Source organism: Aulonocara stuartgranti, assembly GCF_965226115.1.
Source record: "Aulonocara stuartgranti genome assembly, chromosome: 22".
In the NCBI taxonomy this organism is placed as follows: domain Eukaryota; kingdom Metazoa; phylum Chordata; class Actinopteri; order Cichliformes; family Cichlidae; genus Aulonocara; species Aulonocara stuartgranti.
Window position 1 is genome coordinate 27,717,416 of NC_138957.1, and position 21,966 is coordinate 27,739,381.

Genomic DNA, 21,966 nt, shown 5'->3' on the forward strand with positions numbered 1-21,966 from the left:
AAATAAACAAGCTGCAACCTCTGGCGGTGGAAAAATTGAGCCTGTAGTTGCTCCAAAAGCGAGTCAAATCTCATAAGACCCCCAAGTTTAAATTTCGTCCTTTATAACAACAGTGTGGAGGTGACTTTTGTTTTTAGCTGATCCGTCTGGTGAGTAAAAAGCATGGCTGCTTACATTGACAGGTGTACCTCACTGGTGTTATAATAGCAAAAAATGTAGGTGTCCAGATTCTGCAAATGAGGTGTAGAAAATACTATAAAAATTAGGAGAAATGTATGATAAATGTATTTTTGCTATTTAGTACAAATATGAGGTGCAGCACCTCAAAAGGCACAAAAAGTGACTGCTTTAGGGTATTCTCTATGTTTAAGAGATAAGACTCTTCACTGTTTCTAAGTCAGCAAAATATGAGAGAAGCTGTGGCGTCGTTTAAGTTAAACCCTTTGTGCAAAAGAGGATCTATCATTTAGTTGTTATAATTATATTGAAAAAGATTTCACTTTATTCTCAGATGGATTTTTTTTTTTAGCATTTTCATCATATCTCATTTAAAAATCCCCCTAAATAGTTTGTCTTTTTTTTTTTTATCTCAACCAAAGAGCTTCTTTGAGTTGATACAAGGAAGATGCATCAATTAATCCAAGAAATAATCCGCAATGTATTAAAAAGAATTGTTACAGTGTTTACATAGGGAAACAAATCAATCTGTGGAGTTTTATTTTCAAACATTTAAACAATTTACTGATATCAGCCTCCAAATACTCCAGCCTTTCGAGTTTGTGATCCTTACAAGAAATCAAACCCAGATTGTGGCCTTTCATCCCAGGTTCCAAGCTGTTCAGTTTTTATAGCACTAAAGACAGTTTCCAGTATTTTACAATGAAAAGGAGAACTGTAACTATATCTTACTGTACCTGAGATCTCTCTCCCTGTTCTTGACCCTGGAGTCACTTTGTGGGCCCTCAGGATGTAAACTACTGGTCTAGACTGGTGTTTGTCCTCTAATCTCTGAACCTTACACAAGCAGCGTCTTTTCCAAATGTAAAAAAAAAAAAAAAAGTCATTTTGTTTTCTTGGCAAACTCTTTCCTGCCTCCGCCTTCACTGCCGAAGTTCCGGACGCGGTGAATCTTGGCCAGCTGGCTCTCTATGGTCTTCATTATGTCCATATGGTCGGGGATGTGGACATAGCGGATGTTCCTGCCAGTGATGAATAGGTCCTGCAGCTGTGTGAGCTGACCCAGCCGGTCCCGGTACAACACGTCCTCTAGCCGTACGTTCATGAAGGCATCTACGTTGACCACGCGTCCACGTGCCGTGCTCTCGTTCCTCAGGTCCACCGTGGTCACCTCTCCCTGAAGGCCCTGCAGGAGGATCACCATGCTGTTCTCTGTGATCGTTCGCTCCCGAATAGAGTTCACCACCTCAACCGGCCCCACGCCGGATGGCTGAGACTCAGCTCCCTTGGGCTCCATAGTAACCTGCAGAAAAGCAGAAGATTGATAACTCTGGATTAGAGTCTGTCATGCAGTGTTGGTACCTGAGACGTGTTTCTGTGGTTTACTGATTCTGACCTTGAAGCAATAAAGCAAAAATTAGCAAAACCTTGCACACTTTGTGGACAGAACATTAGAATCAGAAAATGAGAAAACACAGGAACATGTCAAATAGAAAATGTCCTGCACAGCTTAAATGCGATTGATCTCATCTGTCACAAACCAATCCTGCATTTAATAAACGTCAGACGACTAAGAGGCTGTGGTCAAATCGTTAAAAAAGATTTCCCTCCCTCCATCTTTTCTTAATCACTTTTCTGATTGAAAATAAGGTAAAGGAAGAAGAATTTCTGAGGACTTAGGAAAAGAGCACCATGCCCAGACAATGTGACTGCATCAACGTTAGATCCTCTTAGGCTGTTAATGGGGCTCTACTGAAACTGCAATGTAGGGACCAAAAAAGCTGTCTTAGATACTTTCTTACTGCGTTTTTTTAATGGAGCTCACAAAAAACACACATAAAAAGAATGAAGTGAATTAAATGTTTCCAGTCTTATTTTCTTTATCTGCTGGAGAGATGATCCAATGTAACTCTGGAAACTGTTACAAGTTCTGAGGAAAAAACAAAATAATTTTATTCCACTGTCACTTATTAAAAATCAGGGGATCAATACCAGCTGACTTGACGTAAAGTCAATTAATGGTAATCCTAATTGCCAAAACAACTACTTCTTCTCCTCCTTTTTTCAGCAGCTCACTGAAGGTTGCTAATCCGCCTTCATCTCATCCTAACCCTAACGTCCTCTGTCACCACCAACCATCTGCATGTCCTCCTTCACTACATGAATCCTTTGAGGTCTTCATATTCAGCATCCTTTCTGCACATATCCAAACCACGCCAGCCTCCTCCTGCCTCACTGTCACATCAGCTTCTCATTCAGACACACGTAGTCTGAACGTATCATATCCCGTAACCGCATTTTCTTTATTGGTCCAAAAAACACTTTCATATTTGGCTTTCAAAGTAACCCCCGTATATGCACATTACAGCCGAATATAAATGGTAATACAGAAGATATAGTGTCATATACTGCAGTGTCATCTTAGCTTTAACTAAACCTACAGAAAACATAAAAACACGTTTAAAATGACACTCAAATTTGTATCTGAAAGCACAAAGTTAGTCTTCTCTGTTAGCTTTTCTTTTTTTAGCGTTTCCTTAGCTTTAGCAGCGACTAAATAAAGCTCCAAAATGCGTAAAACATGACTGTAAATCAAAGCTTCTCCCTCCGCTGATGTCTGTAACATTTACCTGAATTATTTAAACACAGGTTTCATGTAGAAGCGAAACACCGACCTGCTGAAACCTCTCAAAACATCTCAACGCGTTCGTTTCCCCGCAGAAACCCGACAGAGGATCAGCGACGTGATGACGTTTCACCGTCGTCTTTGCGTCAACCGTTTAAAAAAATAAAAACTTTATTCACAACCAGCTTTAATACAATACAATCCAGGACATAAATGAGGAACCCGAGAACAGGACGTCATCACAGCAACATTATTTTTCACATATATGCTGGATTTCAAAGCTGCAAAGTATATATTAAGATTAACAAATTTGCTCTCTGGAGTGTAAAATTTTATTAATTAAGCGAAAATTCTACTGACAGATTTAGAACATCATAAAACACCCAATATGAAACCACACAAAAGAAATACATTAAAAATGTTAATCTTATATGTGTTTAAATTGGTGTTTTTGTTTGTTTTGTTTTTGGATAAATTCAAGTTATACATAAAATCTTCTAAACTACTTAAAGGAAATAAACCAGAAAAATCATACGATATTCTAAACTGTTTTTCCCACCATTGCCATTGTATTGTATGCATGTATGACTCTTTTATTTAATAGTACACCTTGTTGAAAGGATGATGCTAAATAATCTTATGCCTACATGAACGTTTATACTCACTGCTCTGTTCCCTTTTGTACCTTATTGGATTCATACAGTACTAGTTGCCATATTTAAAATATAAGTATTAAAATTAATTAATTAATTGATTAAAAGCCGGATAAACAAAGAGCAAAGGCTCCGAATCAAAGAAACCTTCATGAGATTGTTCTTTTCTTACAAAGCGAAGACAACAGCACCCCCTACAGGTTGCTGCTGCAGAAACGAAATCGTCTCAATGAACATTTATTTTCATTATCCAAATATTAATTTATAGCTTATTTAAATTAGTACGTGTCCATTTAGATGTCGTATTTAAAAATATGATCAATCCTTTTCATTTAATTTCTTCCCTGCCTCACAGCAACATTTGCAACTCATTTTGTTTTACAGCATGTAAACACGAGCCAGCCTAATCATGTAAATATAAATAAATACTTTTATTTAACATTAAATTGTTAAAAAGAAAATGAAACCTCAAACACAGCAGGTGTTACCGTTTAACATCCAAGTCAGTTCAGCTGCAATTTAAACATAGAAAATAGTTTCTGTCTATTGTAACTGTGTTATAATGTTGAGTTCTTGCATCTGTTTCACTGAATACTGCATATTTCAGATTAAAGTTCACAGTGGAGATTAACCATCCGATCATCAAACAACCACAGACTGGATAAATGAGTCAGAGGTCGTCCATCATGGCCAGGAGCTCTTCTCCCTTGTTGCTGCTGGGTTTTTCGGGTTTCTCTTCTTCTTCTTCTTCAAACTGTCCGGCGATGCGAGCCAACTCCGATGCCGCCTGCTCATCCTGAACCAAAAACTTGGATTAAGTTCATCACAGATGTTTTAAGAGAGACATGGCAGTCATAACAACAGTCCAGAGTGTAGCCAGACACTCACACTAACACACTTTTTTGCCAGATTTTCTGTTTATATTGTTAGGTTTGTTCACGTGCTCAGCAGTTGCCTTTTTTTTTTTAAGTCAAACTAAACTGTTTTCTTGACTGTGGTTTAGTTTTAGTTCACTGAAATACCCCAGAAGAGTCTGCATGATCATACCTGCATTGCTTGAATATTTATCACTCCATACAAGGACTCCTCAGCACTAGCTGATGCTCCTCTGTGAAACAAGATAAAAAGGCCTTGATGAGGAAATTTATGTTAATGTAACAACAGGGAATTAAAATAGAAAAGAAGAACACCCACGCTTCCGCCTCCTCTTTGTCTGTGTTGAACAGGTTGATTCGAAAACCTGATTCGTCTTTGGGCTTGTTCTCTGTCTTCATGCTGCCCATCAGACGAGCCAGCAGGTTCAGCTCCTCCTTCGCCAGCGGGTTGGGAGAGCCGTCTGCCTGCAGCACGATGGAGGTGCAGAGGCAGGTTATAACAGAGCTGTGAAAATAGTATTTGCCCCTTTTCTGATCTTTTTCTATTTGTTATACTTATATGTTTCAGGTCATCAAACAAATTTTAATAATAGAGAACTAAATACAAGATGCAGTTTTTAAATTATATAATTTATTAATGGAAAAACGTTCTCCAGTGCTACCTGGCCCTCTGAAAACTCCCCCTAAACCCAATAACTGGTTGCATCGCTGCTGGCAGCAAGAACTACAATCAAGCGTTTTATTGAAAATGAGTCTTTCACATCCCTGTGGAGGAATTTTGGCCCAATCTTCCTTACAGAGATGTTTTTAATTCAGCCAAACTGGAGGGTTTTTAAGAAAGAACAGCCTGTTTAAGGTTCAGGGCAAGAAATGATAGCTGGAGATTCTCCTTCAGGTTTCTTTTAGTAGAAATCAGAATTCATGGTTCCACCAGTTTTTGCAAATCGTCCAGCAAACCTGCGTCAGACCATCACGCTGCCACCACCATGTCTGACTGTTGGCATGATGTTCCTTTTAATAAAATGCTGTTAGTTTTACACCAGATGTAACGGCATGCAAAGCTTAAAAAAATTCCAGCTTCTTTCTCATTATCAAGATGTTTTTGGCAAATGTGAGATGAGCCTGCGTATTCTTTTTGGTCAGTGGTGTTTTTCTCTCATGGATGCCACTTTGGTCCACTCTGAAACAAGTGAGCCCTGCAGTTCTTTAGATGTTGTTCTGGAGTCTTTTGCAACTAATGCGCTCCTGGGAAGCTTCACAACTGTTCCAAGTTTTCTCTATTTGTGGATAATGGTTCAGGAAAGGGAGGGGTGCAGTGGCAGCACAAGAGTTACTACAAGTTTTCAAACATTATTAATGTTAATATTGACTAATTAAACATTACACTGTCTAACCAGCCGTTTAATGTTGATATGGTGATAATATAAGCAGACACAAACATTCACAGTTACTGAGAAACACTATTATTATTATTTTTGACACTTCATTAATCTGATTACCATCTTCTCTTTGTACAGCAGTAGCACTGGGGTGTGGTTTTCTGGCTCAGCTGTAGAAGCCAGGAAACCACAGTAGTGTGGTTTGGGCACACCTGTCTTACACACCCAATTAAGCTCTTCTCTTATAGAAGGTATGAGGCTGTAGAGAGACACACAATGATGAGCCTACACCAGTGAGATGTTTTGAACAGCGGGGCAAGTGAGGTGAGTTTAAGTGTATATGCAAAAAGTGTGTCAATAAAGAGCTGCGTGTGCAAACCACAGGGAACGGGCCACTGCCATAACAGCATTAACGGCTTTTACTATGCATCAATGTCCAGGCAAGCAGGAATTTCTGGGGCTAATATACGAAGCCAACACAGAAGTACAAAACAAACTAAAGTTCCTTGAGTGGCCACTTGAGGCAAGCTGCAAAAATGAGTGAATCCCCGCAGACCTCCATTACAAAATATCCAAATTTACAGCATTTAAATGCATGTTCACAGCCTGGTATAAAAAGTGATTTGGAGGCACATGGACAGTTTCCCACTCTATAACAAATGTATGTTGGGTTCCTTTGGCGTAAGAAATATCTAAAAATATGTTAATATATCAAGCATATGTCTGTTTTTTTGGGTTTATTGCTGCAGCTAGATAACCTTAGCTAACTCGGTGCCCTACCATCTGATTCAAAAATTGTCACTTCTGGCTCCAAACAAACTAGGAAGCATCAGGTTAGTGGAGTGAGTGTGAAAGTGGTGCAACATTTTGAGCCCCTTGGTGCCACCTGAGCATCCTTTAAACACCACTATCAAAGGTAAATATCACCTTGTAGGAAAAAAGCTCCATATGATATGATTTGCTATTATTGCTTAAACATAATTTCATGGTTTCACAACAGCAAGAGCTCAGGTGTAGTTCAGGACAATATTAAGTTATATATATATATATATATATATATATCACCAACCATAACTGTAAAATGAAATCTGTGACCTCCCTGACATGTTATTACCTTTACAGAGGGAGCCCTGGACGTGTGTGTCTCCTCTGGATGATCCACAGTGTACCTTTAAGTCATGAAACGCAGCAGTGTCACCCACAGGTTCAGTGTGTGTGTTCACCATGTAGTGTCCAGCAGCATATTTACATACATGTTCATGCCGAGTCTGATCACTCTGTTTCCATGCAGCTCGAAAGACCCCTCTCTGATGGAGCTGGTGTAACTCCCTCCAGAGGGGAACTCCCTTCGTCTCACTTCTCTGCCGCGACAGTCAAATATCCTTTGAAAACAGGAAACAGATGGCGACACTCTGGATTGTGGACACATTTTTTTTAAAGAAAATTGAAAGTTGGGATTGGTCAGCCTTTTGGCGGTGACTTCAGAGTTGCATCAGACCACCAGGCCACAGAGTGGCCACATCTAGTGCCGTTAATGAAGTGGCAGATGTTAAACCAGGTTCAGTGTATACCGTTGTGGATGTTGTGGATATATTTGAAACAGGCAGTATGTGCAAAAATCCCCCAGAAATCTTACAACTGAAGAATGCATGTATACAAAATGTATTTCTGCTTAAAGGGGGCACATCTGAGCGCTTACTATCAGGGGAAGGATAAATGCGCTGGCGCTGCTGCATAGCTGACCTTTATTACTTTGCATAAAATGCTCTATTACATTGACAGTGACAGATATGACTGAGGACATATTTTTGATTTACATTTATGGATTCCTTGAAATTCATTTCAAAACTATATGTAAACCATCTGCACACACTGTAACCTACATACCTAATAAGCCCAGGAACATCAGTCCCATGAGGCACTGGGCCTGACGTCGTCAGGGCGAACCGTCCGTTGGGATTTTGGATCTGATCTTTTAGGAAAAGTGATACCTTAAAAAAAGAGAGAGCATTAATTGAAAGCAGAAAAATGAAATGTTTAATTTGATATTAATATGTTTGAGGAGGATGGGATTTCAAGCAGGGGACTCACACGAACGTGCATGTCTTGGAAAAATGTGAGGAGAGTCTGTCTGAGAAGCTGGAGTTCACCCTCTGATAAAGACGAGTATGCCTACATCAAAGAGAGACAATGGCTGCAGAGGATGCTTGCACCTTATAAATACAAGGTTTATATAACTTCAGTTATCTGAGTCATACCTCAATGATTTTCCTGTGTGTCTCATCGACTTGGTTCACAGCCATGGGAGTGTCTTTCACGAATTCCCTGATGGTGTCCATGTGATTGTATGAGATGAGCAGCAGGTCTTTTGGCCGCAGACAAAGGAAGACTTGATATTTGAAAGCCATGACCATTAGCTCATAAAGCTACAAGAACAAAAACACAAATCTACACCTTAAAAAATTAACAGAGCTGTAAAATGTTTACATTTTTTGTCATGTTATGTATTAATAAGATACCAGAACAATCTGACAATCAATTATCAATCAATATCTGAGAGAAAGCAATTTGTGTAGGACTTTCCGTGAGGTTAATGCACTTCAAACTGCTTCACATGACTAATATGACAGAGAAAGATGCAATTAAAACAATAACATTAAAAGCTAATAATAATAACAAAGAAATTATAAGACAAATCAAGAAAGTAACAAGTAAAAAATCATCTGACCCTCAATAAAAATTAAGAACTATCAGAAACAAATAATACAATTATAAAATATATGTTGAGTTACAGTCCTGTGAGAAACTAACTACAACCCACAATTCATTTGCTCGTTGAACTACCTTTAGAAGTAATAAGTAGTAACTGCTTGACTTCATCAGTCTCTCACATCGTTGTGGAGAAGTTTCAGCCCACTCTACTTTACAGTGTTGCTTCAGCTCAGTAAGGATTGTGGGAATTTGCTTGTGCACAGCAGTTCAGTCACCTGAGATTTAGACTTTGACTGGACCACTGCAACATTTTGATTCTTTTCTTTTGCAGATTTGCTGCTGTTCTTGGAATCATCGTTCTGTTTTATGACCAAATTTCAGCCAAGCTTTAGGTAATGGACAGATAGCTTCACATTTTACTCTAGAATACTTTGGTATACACAGAAGTTTGTGTTTGACTCGATGACTGCAAGCTGTCCAGGTCAAGCCCAAACGATTACCCGTCCACCACCGTGCTTAACAGTTGATGTCAGGTGTTTTGCTGGTATGCTGCGTTTGGCTTTCCCCAAATGTGGTGCTGTGGATTTTACCGAAACATCTCCACTTTGGCCTCATTCGTACACAGGACACTTTCCATCTTGTGGTTTATTCAGATACAGCTTTGCAAACCTGTGCTCTGCTGCCATGAATGATTTATAGAGAAGACGCTTTGTTTTGGCAACTCTTCTAAACAAACCACTTGTTCAGTCTTTTTCTAGTTGTGCTGTCATGAACTTTAAAATTTAACATGCCAATTGTTGGCTGTAAAGTCTGAGATGTAGCTCCTGGGTTTTCTGCACAGTCTGACTTCTGAGTGAATTTTCTAGGACATCTCATCCTGAGAAGATTGTGGCATTGTGTTAACACACACCTGAATGGTCCTGACCTGCAAACTGTTGTTTTCCAAATGCATTTTGTTAGACTTGACAAGTGGACATACTTGCTCACATTAAGTTTATGAAATGCATTTGATTAGCAGCACCTGGCTGCTACATACAGTATTCCCTATGGAAGCAGGAAGGTTTTACAGGACTGCTTTCTTTTTCACATGACTATAAGTCCCTAATGACTCGGGATGTGCATAAAATCATTGCTCCATTAAGTAAAGTAAATTTTATGGGTGCAGGTTTGACAGTTCTGCATTATAGGGAGAGGTAATGAGTAAACTGTGGAAGCTTATTTCTGAACTTCAAGGACTGAGTCATAGGTTTGAGATCAATGAATCGACTCTGTTTTTCCTGGTATTTTTTTCCAGTAAAGGGAAAAACTTTCACTGTGAACAAGGGGAAGATTTTTACTTTAAAAAGTTTTTCAGTTCACTTGCTGTTTATAATCTAGTGCTCCTGTTCCTGGTATTTGGTATTTACCCTGTCCATGCTGGCCGGGTTCAGTCTCATGATGGAGGCGTGCGCTAACCGAGTTAGCACCGTTTTCATTGTCCTGTGAGAATACAGCTGCTGAGGTTTGAGAAGTTCATCCATGAAGGCTTTACTGAACATGGTCCCAACGATGTCATTCATGACTGTGAAATGGAAAAGCAGCCAAACAGAAAGGTGGAGAATTTTGCTTTTGAATTGAAGCTACTTCTTTCTTAGTGCGGTCGATAAACACAGAGGTCATGAAAAAGGAAAAAAATGGTAAATTTTTTTTTTTTTTAAATGGTTGTTTACCATTGTTTTATGCATTTTTTTTTAATTTATACAACTCCAAATATATATGGGAGACAGTCTAAATAAACTCACTGGCCACTTTGTTAAGTACACCTATTCAAATGAAGCTTAAGTATAAGTTAAGGAAAATCTGTATTAATTCATCTGCCTGAATTCCTTGGTGTTTGGGCTGATTGTCTATTCTTTACATCACTTCCTCTTACCCAACCTGTCAAACTGGTGACATCATTGCTCTAGTCCAATCATTTTCTTGTCCACCTTCTGTGAGCAAATAGCCTCATATGTGTTTTAACTCTGAGTGCTCTTTTTTCAGACTCTCATTCATGAATGGCAAATGGGCAGTATTTTGTATAGCACTTTACTTAGTCCCTAAGGACCCCAAAGCGCTTTACACTACATTCAGTCATCCACCCATTCACACACCCATTCACACACTAGTGATGGCAAGCTACATTGTAGCCACAGCTGGCCTGGGGCGCACTGACGGAGGCGAGGCTGCCGGACACTGGTGCCACTGGGCCCTCTGACCACTACCAGTAGGCAACGGGTGAAGTGTCTTGCCCAAGGACACAATGACCGAGACTGACTTAGCTGGGGCTCGAACCGGCAACCTTCCGATGACAAGACGAACTGCCAACTCTTGAGTCACGATCGCCCCTTATGCGCATAGATTGATCCTTGTGTCTAAGGTTCAGGTATACCAATCTCTTTTTATGGCTGCTTCCAGCTTTGTGCCATGTCTCAAAGCTAAAATCATGCCATACTTCACTTACTCAAATAGCCTCCACAGTCACCAGATCTCAATCAGATAGGGCACCTTTGGGATGTGGTGCAATGGCAGAGTCATATCGTGTGATGCTATCATGTCAATATGGATGAGAATCTCCGAGGAATGTTTCCAGCACTTTGCTGAACCTGTGCCACGAAGAATTAACACAGTTCTGAAGACCAGAGTGCAAAAGTGTACCAAATAAAGTGGCTGGTGCACTGTATATACAAATTTGTGGTAGGTGTCTAGCTACTTGTCTGGCTCTGTGTGACAATTTCACATGTGTTTTCAAGAAAATTATATATTTTCTGACTTGTTAAGAGAGCTCAGAGATGCTGGAGGAGCTGACTAAAGAACATTACGCTCAAGTAATACCTCTTTTCCTGTCATTTTCTGACCACACTCCTGCAGCCATGTTGGGTTTCCAACAAAAGAAGAAAGAAAAAGAAGGAAAGCAGATTTGTAATTTGGGTAGTTATGCATCTGACATAAGAAAAGCACTTTTTTTTAAGTTTATAAATTGGCATCAGACTGCTACAGCTTGACACAAACTGGGAAGACACATCTACAAAGATGTCAGCTGCCTCTACCTTTCTCTGAATTGTCCTCTGAGGTGTTGTGAGCTCGCAGGCGTTGGTCCAGTATGTAAAGCATCTCTCCACCCAGATTAATGAAAACCAGGGGGAGAGTTCTCATAGACATCTTGCAAAGTCAAAAGAAAAGGAGGATTAGCTCCTTAGCACAAAGCTGTCGCAGAGGTAGGCGTCAGAAGGAGAAAAATCCTTTGCAGCTGAAAAAAACTCTGCTCATTTCCACCCAGTTAACTGATTGTTCCTCTTGTGGATTGCCACTGTTAAGTGAAATGTTCATGCTAGGTCTTATCTGATCATTCTTCTGCTCACTAAGATGTAACAGGTGGCCAACAAGAGGATAAGGAGTGTACAGACAGAAGCTTATTGGACAGGATAAGGATGACGTTACAGCACATTACAACCAAACACAGAAGGTAAATGGGTATGCCATGTGCAAGATTAAACAGACTAACTAACTAACCCTTTATAAGCAGGTTACATTTAAAGGGCTATTCAGTGAACCAAAGTCCAAAAGTGCTAAAAGAACATATGTGTACGTGTAATTGTTAAATTTTATTCTACACTCTCCTGTGGAGACTTTCCACCACATCTTTTAACCTTCCAGCTTGGATTTGCTCCCATTCAACCAAGAGAATGAGTGCGGTTGGCAACTAATGTTGAGAGATGAGGCCTCTCTTCATTGCAAAGCTCTCAAAACCTCATGTAGACAAGTCTCCCCCAGCACCAAACATGGAAACAAAACATGTTTGTAAACAGTAATGATAAAGCTTTACCAGTCTTTAATTGTATCTTTTTACCTCATCATTTAGGTGTGTAGCATAGTCAGCTTAGCATGATAACTAGCCTTAGCTAGCTTAGCGTATTTGATCTGGGACATCTTGTACATTCCTTGTACAAAAATCTAGTTCCCCCCGTTATTTCTTTATATTTTACTTCAAGTGAGCCACAGTTTCTTGTAATTTTTTAAAGAAGTCTTGAGAAATAGTTCTCCTGACTTTCTGAAGCTTTTCTTTTGGACATTGGCTGTTTTTTCACTCATTTTTATACCCACGGTGCACTTATGTGTATCTGCACTGACCACAAGCTGAAGTGGAAGATCAACACATAGGTTGTGTACAAAAAGGAGATGAGCAGGCTCTATTTCCACAGTATTCTGAGTTTTATTCACATTCTGAGGCAGATGATTCATCCACAAAAGCATCGTGCTCTATACTCCTCCTGCTGCTCATCACTAATACATCCAAAAGAGTAACACAAGAATTTCTCTCCTTCCCTCTCCTACACTACTCTAAATAAAAGATAAGAGAGCAGAAACATGCAAATCAAAGTTTATCTTCATGTTCACTTTACCAGCAGCTCACTTAAGTGCACACCATTGTCTATTGTTACAGTCATGTCTGCAGCTAACAGCTTTTTAAGTTTTTGTGAATTATTTCCCTGCTGAAACAATAATTTAAACACATTTTGGAAAGAAATTTGGAACTCAACTGACAAGCCTAAAACCTTATTATGGAGTTCTATCATTTCCTCTGGTTTTTCTCTATGTAAGTAAAACATAAAATTATAAATTGTGCTGTGTTTTTAATAGTTCAAACTAGTGTTACTTTTAAGACTAATTTGTTGTGATTGCAAAAACATATATAAATAGCAAATATTGCTAATATGCCTTAGTTTGGGGGGGGTGGGGGGGGGGGTTCTGAATGAAAAAGAATTAACAGAGTAAAAATGTCTTCCTCTCATCAGAATAACCTGCTCAAGTTCACAGTCAGCTTTCAATGAAAACCCAGTCCTGAGTCAAAGCTCTTATAACCGGGAGTGGATGAAGTCTATACCTGAAGAGACCCCACTATCTGCTATCGCTATCCCTGGAACACATGAAAGCTTAACATTGTACAAAGGACTATTTGCAAGTTATTTGCAAAGTCAAGTTTGGAATTTGAAAGACCAACTTAATGTAGGAGTACGATATTTTGACTTGCATTCTAGAAATTGGATTCCTAAAAAAACCATTTATGTTGGGTATAGTCACTGGTTGATTGGGAAAGAAATTCCCTTAGGTGAAGTTCTTAGAGATATTCTTGATTTTTTAGAAAACCACAGGAATGAGACTGTGATTCTAAAAGTGACATTCCATAAGTTAGTTTTTCATAATAACAAGGATGCTGAAGACTTGATGAAGACAATAATTGACAAGTTCCGAAGTAAAATATGGACAAATACACTAGCACCAAAAATGAAGGATGCAAGGGGTAAGATTGTTTTTCTCAAGACTGATGTGTTTCGAGCTGGAACAGAAAGCCATGACTCACATTTCTTTGAACATAATAGGCTCACAAATGTGGAAAAAAAAATAAAGAATATCAAGTCAAACCTCTGTGAACGTCACATTATGGTGACTGGCACGTCAGCATCAACTACTGAGAAACCAATAAAACTGGCTCAAAAAGTTAACGAACAGCTTTACAACTTTCTGAAGCAACACAATACCAGTTCAGAAAATCATGGTTGCTTAGGTGTCATAAGTATGGACTTCCCCAGTGCTGAAATTATTAAAATAATCACTGAGCTCAAACCATGTAAATGTGGACACGGAGATGGAACAGGACAGTCTGGAAAGAAGGGACCAGCACCTGTACCAACAACTAAACTGACAACGTCACCTGTAACCACAACTTCACCTGAACCAACAACTAGAATAATAATCATACCCAGACCTTCACCTGAACCAACACCAGGACCTACAATTTCACCTGAACCCACAGCTTCACCTGAACCATCAACTTCACCTGAAGCAACAGCTTCACCTGAACCATCAACTTCACCTGAACCAAAAGCTTCACCTGAACCCACAACTTCACCTGAACCATCAACTTCACCTGAACCAACAGCTTCACCTGAACCATCAACTTCACCTGAACCAACAGCTCCACCAGAACCATCAACTTCACCTGAACCAACAGCTTCACCTGAGCCAACAGCTTCACCTGAACCATCAACTTCACCTGAACCAACAGCTTCACCTGAACCATCAACTTCACCTGAACCAACAGCTTCACCTGAGCCAACAGCTTCACCTGAACCATCAACTTCACCTGAACCAACAGCTTCACCTGAGCCAACACCTTCACCTGAACCATCAACTTCACCTGAACCATCAACTTCACCTGAACCAACAGCTTCACCTGAACTAACAACTTCACCTGAACCAACAGCTTCACCGGAACCATCAACTTCACCTGAACCAACAGCTTCACCTGAACTAACAACTTCACCTGAGCCAACACCTTCACCTGAACCATCAACTTCACCTGAACCATCAACTTCACCTGAACCAACAGCTTCACCTGAGCCAACACCTTCACCTGAACCATCAACTTCACCTGAACCATCAACTTCACCTGAACCATCAACTTCACCTGAACCAACAGCTTCACCTGAGCCAACACCTTCACCTGAACCATCAACTTCACCTGAACCAACAGCTTCACCTGAACTAACAACTTCACCTGAACCAACAGCTTCACCTGAACTAACAACTTCACCTGAGCCAACACCTTCACCTGAACCATCAACTTCACCTGAACCAACAGCTTCACCTGAACTAACAACTTCACCTGAACCATCAACTTCACCTGAACCCACAACTTCACCCGAACCAACAGTTTCACCTGAACTAACAACTTCACCTGAACCTACAGCTTCACCCGAACCAACAGCTTCACCTGAACTAACAGCTTCACCTGAACCTACAGCTTCACCTGAACCATCAACTTCATCTGAACCTACAGCTTCACCCGAACTAACAGCTTCACCCGAACCAACAGCTTCACCCGAACCAACAACTTCACCTGAACCAACAACTTCACCCGAACCAACAGCTTCACCTGAACCAACAACTTCACCTGAACCAACAGCCTCACCTGAACCAACAACTTCACTTGAACCAACAACTTCACCCGAACCAACAACTTCACCTGAACCAACAACTTCACCCGAACTAACAGCTTCACCCGAACCAACAGCTTCACCCGAACCAACAACTTCACCTGAACCAACAACTTCACCCGAACCAACAACTTCACCTGAACCAACAACTTCACCCGAACCAAGAGCTTCACCTGAACCAAGAGCGTCACATGAACCAACAACTTCACCTGAACCCACAACTTCACCCGAACCAAGAGCTTCACTTGAACCAACAGCTTCACTTGAACCAAGAGCTTCACCTGAACCAACAGCTTCACCTGAACCAAGAGCTTCACATGAACCTACAGCTTCACCTGAACCAAGAGCTTCACATGAACCTACAACTTCAGCTGAATCAAAAAAAATGGGACCAACACATTATTCTGTGCTTCCTGAACCAGTAATTGATTCACATCCTGTTGTTCCCCCTGTCACACAGCGTAAGAAAGAGCACAAATTAGATACACACTGGAGAAGGCGCAAGTGCTTCAGAGGATAAGTGGAGTAATAAATGTAACAATAAAAGTAATACTTAAGTAATAATTATTTGTAATAAGTTACAGAAAAGGAATACAATTGTCTGTAAACAAATGTCTTAGAAATGGGAAAATGAAAATTCCGCATATTATAGTGTCAGTGATGAATTAAACTATCCTTGTTTACTTTACGGTACAGTAGACAGAATTTAAGAGAAAATTTAAACATTTTGTAAATAATCAGACATGTGGTCATATAATTACCACTGTACTTTAGATTTAAGGGTAGTTAAGTTGCTTTCACAGTTCAGGTGCATAATTTTTTCACAGTTACTTATGTTATCAACAGGACTCAGGATGTTCACAAGTGATCTTTAACATGGTAAAATATAAATTTGCTGTCATACTTGACCTTTCCTAGCAAGGCTAACAAGTGAGGTAATAGCTTTTAAAAGTTAGAAATATTATTAAATATTAACCCATAAAATATAGAAAAAATATACCATCCATATTTAATTACAGAATATTAAAGCCCAATTACAGCAAATGGAAACTTTACCACAAATCCATGTGAAATTTAACAAGAAGCTTTTGAGAGGGAAATAGACCAATTATTATTGGAGAATTTCACGTTTATTACCATCTATTTTTTTCTTCTTAGTAAGTAATTAGTTTAATGATCAACATTTGATAATAAAACTCTTAAAATTTTCAAAATCTACTAGTTAAATAATCCTAAATATTAGGAATAGAAGCTTTACTCTGTTTTATGTCATTTTAACTAATATGGTGAGTATTAAATTCACCATTTAATGGATCTTAATATGAGGAATATAAGCTTTTCTATGTGTCTATATTTAATGCCAAACAGCATTAGAATAGTCTAAATAAATAATATCAATATAAGAAAATGTCTCAAATGTTAAACAGTCAGCAGGAGTGATGAAGCTTCAAAACATTTGCTTAAAAGAATGGAGCTAAACTCATTATATTATATTATTCCAGCTCAGGACAGATGGTCAGCCTGACGCAGGGCTGGGATAATATAATATAATATAATATAATATAATATAATATAATATAATATAATATAATATAATATAATATAGGCAGCACGGTGGGTTCAATTCCACCATCAGGCCGGGGTCTTTCTGTGTTGAGTTTGCATGTTCTCCCCGTGTTTGTGTGGGTTCCTTCTGAGTACTCTGGATTCCTCCCACCGTCCAAAGACATGCAGTTTGTGGGGATAGGTTAACTGATTAATCCTGGTCCGGCTAAAGAACTAGAGTATGTCAGCTAAAGAGTCCTTATTCTTACATGTAGTGTATGTAAAATATGTAAAGGATAGAAAATTGAGCTGACTCATCACCTCCCTAACTATCTTTAAAGTCATATTTTACTAAAACTGCTACAACATGGCCTTCACATGTCTTTCTCTCTCAATTTTTCTCAGTGTCTCTCTTTCTCTCTCCTACACTACTAAAAATAAAAGATTAGAGAGCAGAAACATGCAAATCACCGTTTATCTTTATGTTCACTGTTACAGCAGCTCACTTTACCGGAGACCATTGTCTATTGTTACAGCTATATCCGCATTAAATGTACAAGCGTTTTGAAGTTTTGGGAATTCTTTTACAAATTAGCCGGTGGGAAAAAAATGTAAAGGCATTTTGGAAAGAAATTTGGACACATCCTGACTGTCTGAGCTCAACAGACCAGCCTATAAACGGATTATGGAGATTAATCACTTCCTCTGCTTTTTCTCTATGTAAGTAAAACAAAAAATGATGGTAACACTTTAGAATAATTCACACTATAAACCATTAGTAAGGTATTAGTAAGTGCTTAATTCAGTGATTATGTTTTAGTAGTCATTTATATGTTTATTAGTGATTAATGAGCTCATATATAACGCGTTCATGGTATCATTAGAATGATTGTGTTGCACATTTATATATATAATCCTTAAGATATGAGCTCATTGTTTGTAAGTGTGTTAATAGAGGTTTTATACATACTTATTTCATGCTGTAATCCATGGCTAATTTAGACAGTTTATAGTTATTAGGTAAGTATTTTGTGTGACCTCATCTAAAGTGGGAACTGTTATTGCCTTATAAAACATTTATAAATGAAAAGAAAAGTATGTCAAGACTCAAACAAGTATTAGCTATCTTCACAATAGAAAAATTACAGACAACCTATAAAGAGATACAGAATATATTTATATACTGATAGCAAAAAACAACCTATCTGAGAGCTGAAGAATACTGAAATGAGTTCGTAAGAGCAGTCTTCCATTAAAATAAAAATTGAATAAGGTTATCAGAAAACTGTGTGTCCATCATATTAAATTGATAATATAGGAAAAAGTCTTTGGAATTTTTAAGAGTTTGGAATACCTTTGGTTCATTCCTGAGTTTCAGCTTTCTTCTGGTTTGTAGTCTGTTAGCTAGATTTAGTCAGATAAGTCAGCATCGAGTAGCTTCACTTGCAAAGTGCTCCTGAATTAAATGAAATAGAGTTATCACAGAGGTGAACTCAGCTGGAAAGAAACGTGTACTGGATGATCTCCTTCTTCTTCTCATTTATATAAAACAGGGATGGTACTGCATTAATATCAGTAAATACCAGTATTTAATGGTCATAATGACAATAAAATCTGAATTCTCAAAATACTGTGTCAACCTTTTTGGTACAGCAATGCTTACGCAGTATTCTACCTTTTTATATCCATCTTCTTTTTATTCTCTTTTTAGTAGCAGTGAATCTAACCATATTAAATATTAGTATTATTAGCACTAATGGTGAACAAAAGGCAGCCCCTGAAGATGTACACGGTGTAACAATAACACAGGAATGAAGTAAGCTAGCATCAAAAACAAAGGTAGAATTGTGTAAAACAACCATAACAGCATAACAGAGACTGTGTAAACAGAGACTGTGGTGCTAATGGGTCAAAAACATGGCTAAGGGGCTAGTTAGCCATGTTAGCTTAACTCAGCTATACTCACAGAGAAACAGTTCCAGGACAGTTACAGTGGGATGCAAAAGTTTGGGCAACCGTGTTAATAGTCATTATTTTCCTGTATAAATCGTCTGTTGTTACAATAAAAAATGTCAGTTAAATATATCATATAGGAGACACACCCAGTGATATTTGAGAAGTGAAATGAAGTTTATTGGATTTACAGAAAGTGTGCAATAATAAAAAACAAAATCAGGCAGGTGCATAAATTTGGGCACCACAAAAAAAGAAATGAAATCAATATTAAGTAGATCTGCCTTTTGCAGAAATTACAGCCTCTAAACGCTTCCTGTAGGTTCCAATGAGAGTCTGGATTGTGGTTGAAGGTATTTTGGACCATTCCTCTTTACAAAACATCTCTAGTTCATTCAGGTTTGATGGCTTCCGAGCATGGACAGCTCTCTCTAACTCACACCACAAATTTTCAATAATATTCAGGTCTGGGGACTGAGATGGCCATTCCAGAACGTTGTACTTGTTCCTCTGCATGAATGCCTTAGTGGATTTTGAGCAGTGTTTCGGGTTGTTGTCTTGTTGAAAGATCCAGCCCTGGCGCAGCTTCAGCTTTGTCACTGATTCCTGGACATTTGTCTCCAGAATCTGCTGATATTGAGTGGAATCCATGTGTCCCTCATCTTTGACAAGATTCCCAGTCCCTGCACTGGCCACACAGCCCCACAGCATGATGGAACCACCACCATATTTCACTGTTGGTAGCAGGTGTTTTTCTTGGAATGCTGTGTTCTTTTTCCTCCATGCACAACACCCCTTGTTATGCCCAAATAACTCTTCCTGTAGGTTCCAATCTACACGGCTGTTGTTCCAGACTACAGTTATCCCCAAGTAACACAACTTGTTTTACTCAGTGAGTCTCTAATCTACTCTAATCTGATTTCTCTTCCTCACGCTAACTTCTCCGAATGTTTTGAATGAGGAGGCCATGAAGTATTTTTTCATTCCAGCCGAGTTTGCCTGTGTGAAAGCACAGAGCTGGATATTCTGACTAATTAGTTTATTTCAGGAGCACTTTAGAACTGAACCTGACTGGCCAATGACTTATTTGGCTAAAGTTAACTAATAGAGGATTTGGATCAGTGTTGCCAACTCCTCAGTAAGAAAAATCACTATTGGTTGTCCTAAAAGACACTAGAAGTCACTAAATGATGTCATCGCCTAATTTGCATAATTGGTCATTCTTATAATTATAATTGTAACCGACTCTGTAGGAGAGAGAAATAACATCATGGAAGAGACATAAAATGAGTAAAAAAAACACCCTAAAAGCATTTAGAATATATTTAGAACTACACATTAAATTTCTTTTAGCAATTATTGTTTTTTTAATGTCACAGTTCCAACTTTCCTTCTTTATCTGGGCTTGGGACTGGCAAAAGTGACCCGAAATAGACAGCCTGGGACACTTTTTTCGTGTGTGTTTTTAAGTAGTTTTAAATCTTGTCACCCACAAAAAGTAAGAGTAAAAGAAGAATTGACTGCGTTACAGCCAGGGTGTGATTCATTTGCAGTTTGGAAGCGTATGGGTGAACATCTTCTGCTCTGACAGCAGCTGGGGGCAACTGCTGCGTGAGGACTGTCCCCCGCCTGTGAGCGTTTTGGCACTGGCGAGCAGCCCACAGCAGAGTTGAGAGTAAGAGCGATATGTGCTTTCACATCAAAAAGTCATCATAAGTCTCCAATAACACCAGTAAAAGTCACCAGATTTGTCGCTAGTCACTTTTTAGGAAAAAAAGTCACTAAAGGGGGGCTGAAAACTCGCTAAATATAGTGACAAAGTTGCTAAATTGGCAACACTGATTTGGATTTTCTCTATTTCTTTGTGCTTTGCCTGTGTTCTTTTTACATGAGCTTATACTTTATATGTTGAGGTACTTTTATTTTAATTTTTAAATCTTTATAAGGCAAAAATAGTCCTGGTTACACAAAATACTTAACAACTAGTAACTGTATGAATTAGCCATGGATTACAGCTTGAAATAAGTATGTATAAAACCTCTATTAACACTCACGAACAATAAACTAATATCTAAAATCTTAATGATTATATATATAAATTCTTATCTAAATACTTTGTTGATCACTTATTTAGACTTTCTAAATTAAAAAATGAACATGCTGTATATGAGATCTTAAATCAAAAATAAACATTATATCTAGATTTATAAATTCTATAAGTTACATACTAAGGAGAAGTAATGCTTCATAAATGATGCATTAAGCACTTACTAATGCTTGATAGTGTGACATTATTCTAAAGTGTTATCAGTTGTGAGCTTTATATTTGTTCTACTTACAAGTAAGACTTGTTGTGATTTGAAAACATATTCAGCAAACATTTCTGTCCTTCTTTTGTTTGGTATAGAAATAAACAATTCAAACTTTTTTTCTGACTTTGAAAGAACAATGAAAGAATTAAAAATAGAAGTAAAAATGTCTTCCTCTCACCAGAATAACCTCCTGCTCAGGTTCATGGTTAGGTTTCAATGAAAACCCAGACCTGGATCCAAGATCTTATAACCTTGACTGGATGAAGTCTATACCTGAAGAGACCCCACTATCTGCTATCTCCATTCCTGGAACACACGAAAGCTTAACATTATACGGAGGACCACTTGCTATATGTCAAGTTTGGAATTTGAAGCAGCAACTTAATGTGGGAGTACGATATTTTGACTTGCATGCTGGGATTTGGTTGCCTACACAAAAAAATGTTTATATTCGGGATAGTCACTGGATGTTTTGGCAGCATACGGAATTAGATAATGTCCTCAGAGACATTCTTGATTTCTTAAGAGATCACAAAAGTGAGACAGTGATTTTGAAAGTGACATTACATGGTCTTTACAAGAAACAAGTTGTGCAGTTGACAAAGGAATTAATTGACAACTTCAGAAATAAAATATGGACACAGACGATGACACCAAATATGAAGGACGCAAGGGGCAATATTGTTTTTCTCCAGACTGATGTGTTTCATGCTGGAAC

General features: G+C 38.6%; 3 protein-coding genes across 4 annotated transcripts; all 3 read right to left on the minus strand.

The window, feature by feature from the left end:
* Positions 1-682: 682 nt before the first annotated feature.
* Positions 683-3,775, minus strand: lsm10 (LSM10, U7 small nuclear RNA associated). Of its 2 annotated transcripts, none has more exons than XM_082521300.1 (2): positions 2,853-3,775; positions 683-1,480 (listed from the first exon to the last, which is right to left on the minus strand). In XM_082521300.1, the coding sequence occupies exon 2, from the start codon at positions 1,472-1,474 to the stop codon at positions 1,061-1,063; it is 414 nt and encodes a 137-aa protein (XP_082377426.1). In that variant the 5' UTR covers positions 1,475-1,480; positions 2,853-3,775; the 3' UTR covers positions 683-1,060. The 2 variants fall into 2 exon arrangements, with proteins under 2 accessions (XP_082377426.1, XP_082377425.1); XM_082521299.1 differs by having other exon boundaries at positions 2,808-3,775.
* A 93-nt stretch (positions 3,776-3,868) lies between these two features.
* oscp1a (organic solute carrier partner 1a) lies at positions 3,869-11,827 on the minus strand. The gene is made up of 11 exons (XM_082521294.1): positions 11,491-11,827; positions 11,276-11,305; positions 9,829-9,983; positions 7,969-8,136; positions 7,802-7,882; positions 7,598-7,701; positions 6,964-7,092; positions 6,825-6,879; positions 4,651-4,796; positions 4,504-4,564; positions 3,869-4,252 (listed from the first exon to the last, which is right to left on the minus strand). The coding sequence occupies exons 1-11, from the start codon at positions 11,600-11,602 to the stop codon at positions 4,127-4,129; spliced, it is 1,167 nt and encodes a 388-aa protein (XP_082377420.1). The 5' UTR covers positions 11,603-11,827; the 3' UTR covers positions 3,869-4,126.
* A 1,469-nt stretch (positions 11,828-13,296) lies between these two features.
* Positions 13,297-19,587, minus strand: LOC309698229 (uncharacterized protein; the record flags this gene model as incomplete). Its single annotated transcript, XM_082520528.1, has 4 exons — positions 13,297-13,358; positions 14,202-15,239; positions 15,294-15,809; positions 19,377-19,587. The coding sequence occupies 4 exons, from the start codon at positions 19,585-19,587 to the stop codon at positions 13,297-13,299; spliced, it is 1,827 nt and encodes a 608-aa protein (XP_082376654.1).
* Positions 19,588-21,966: the final 2,379 nt, after the last annotated feature.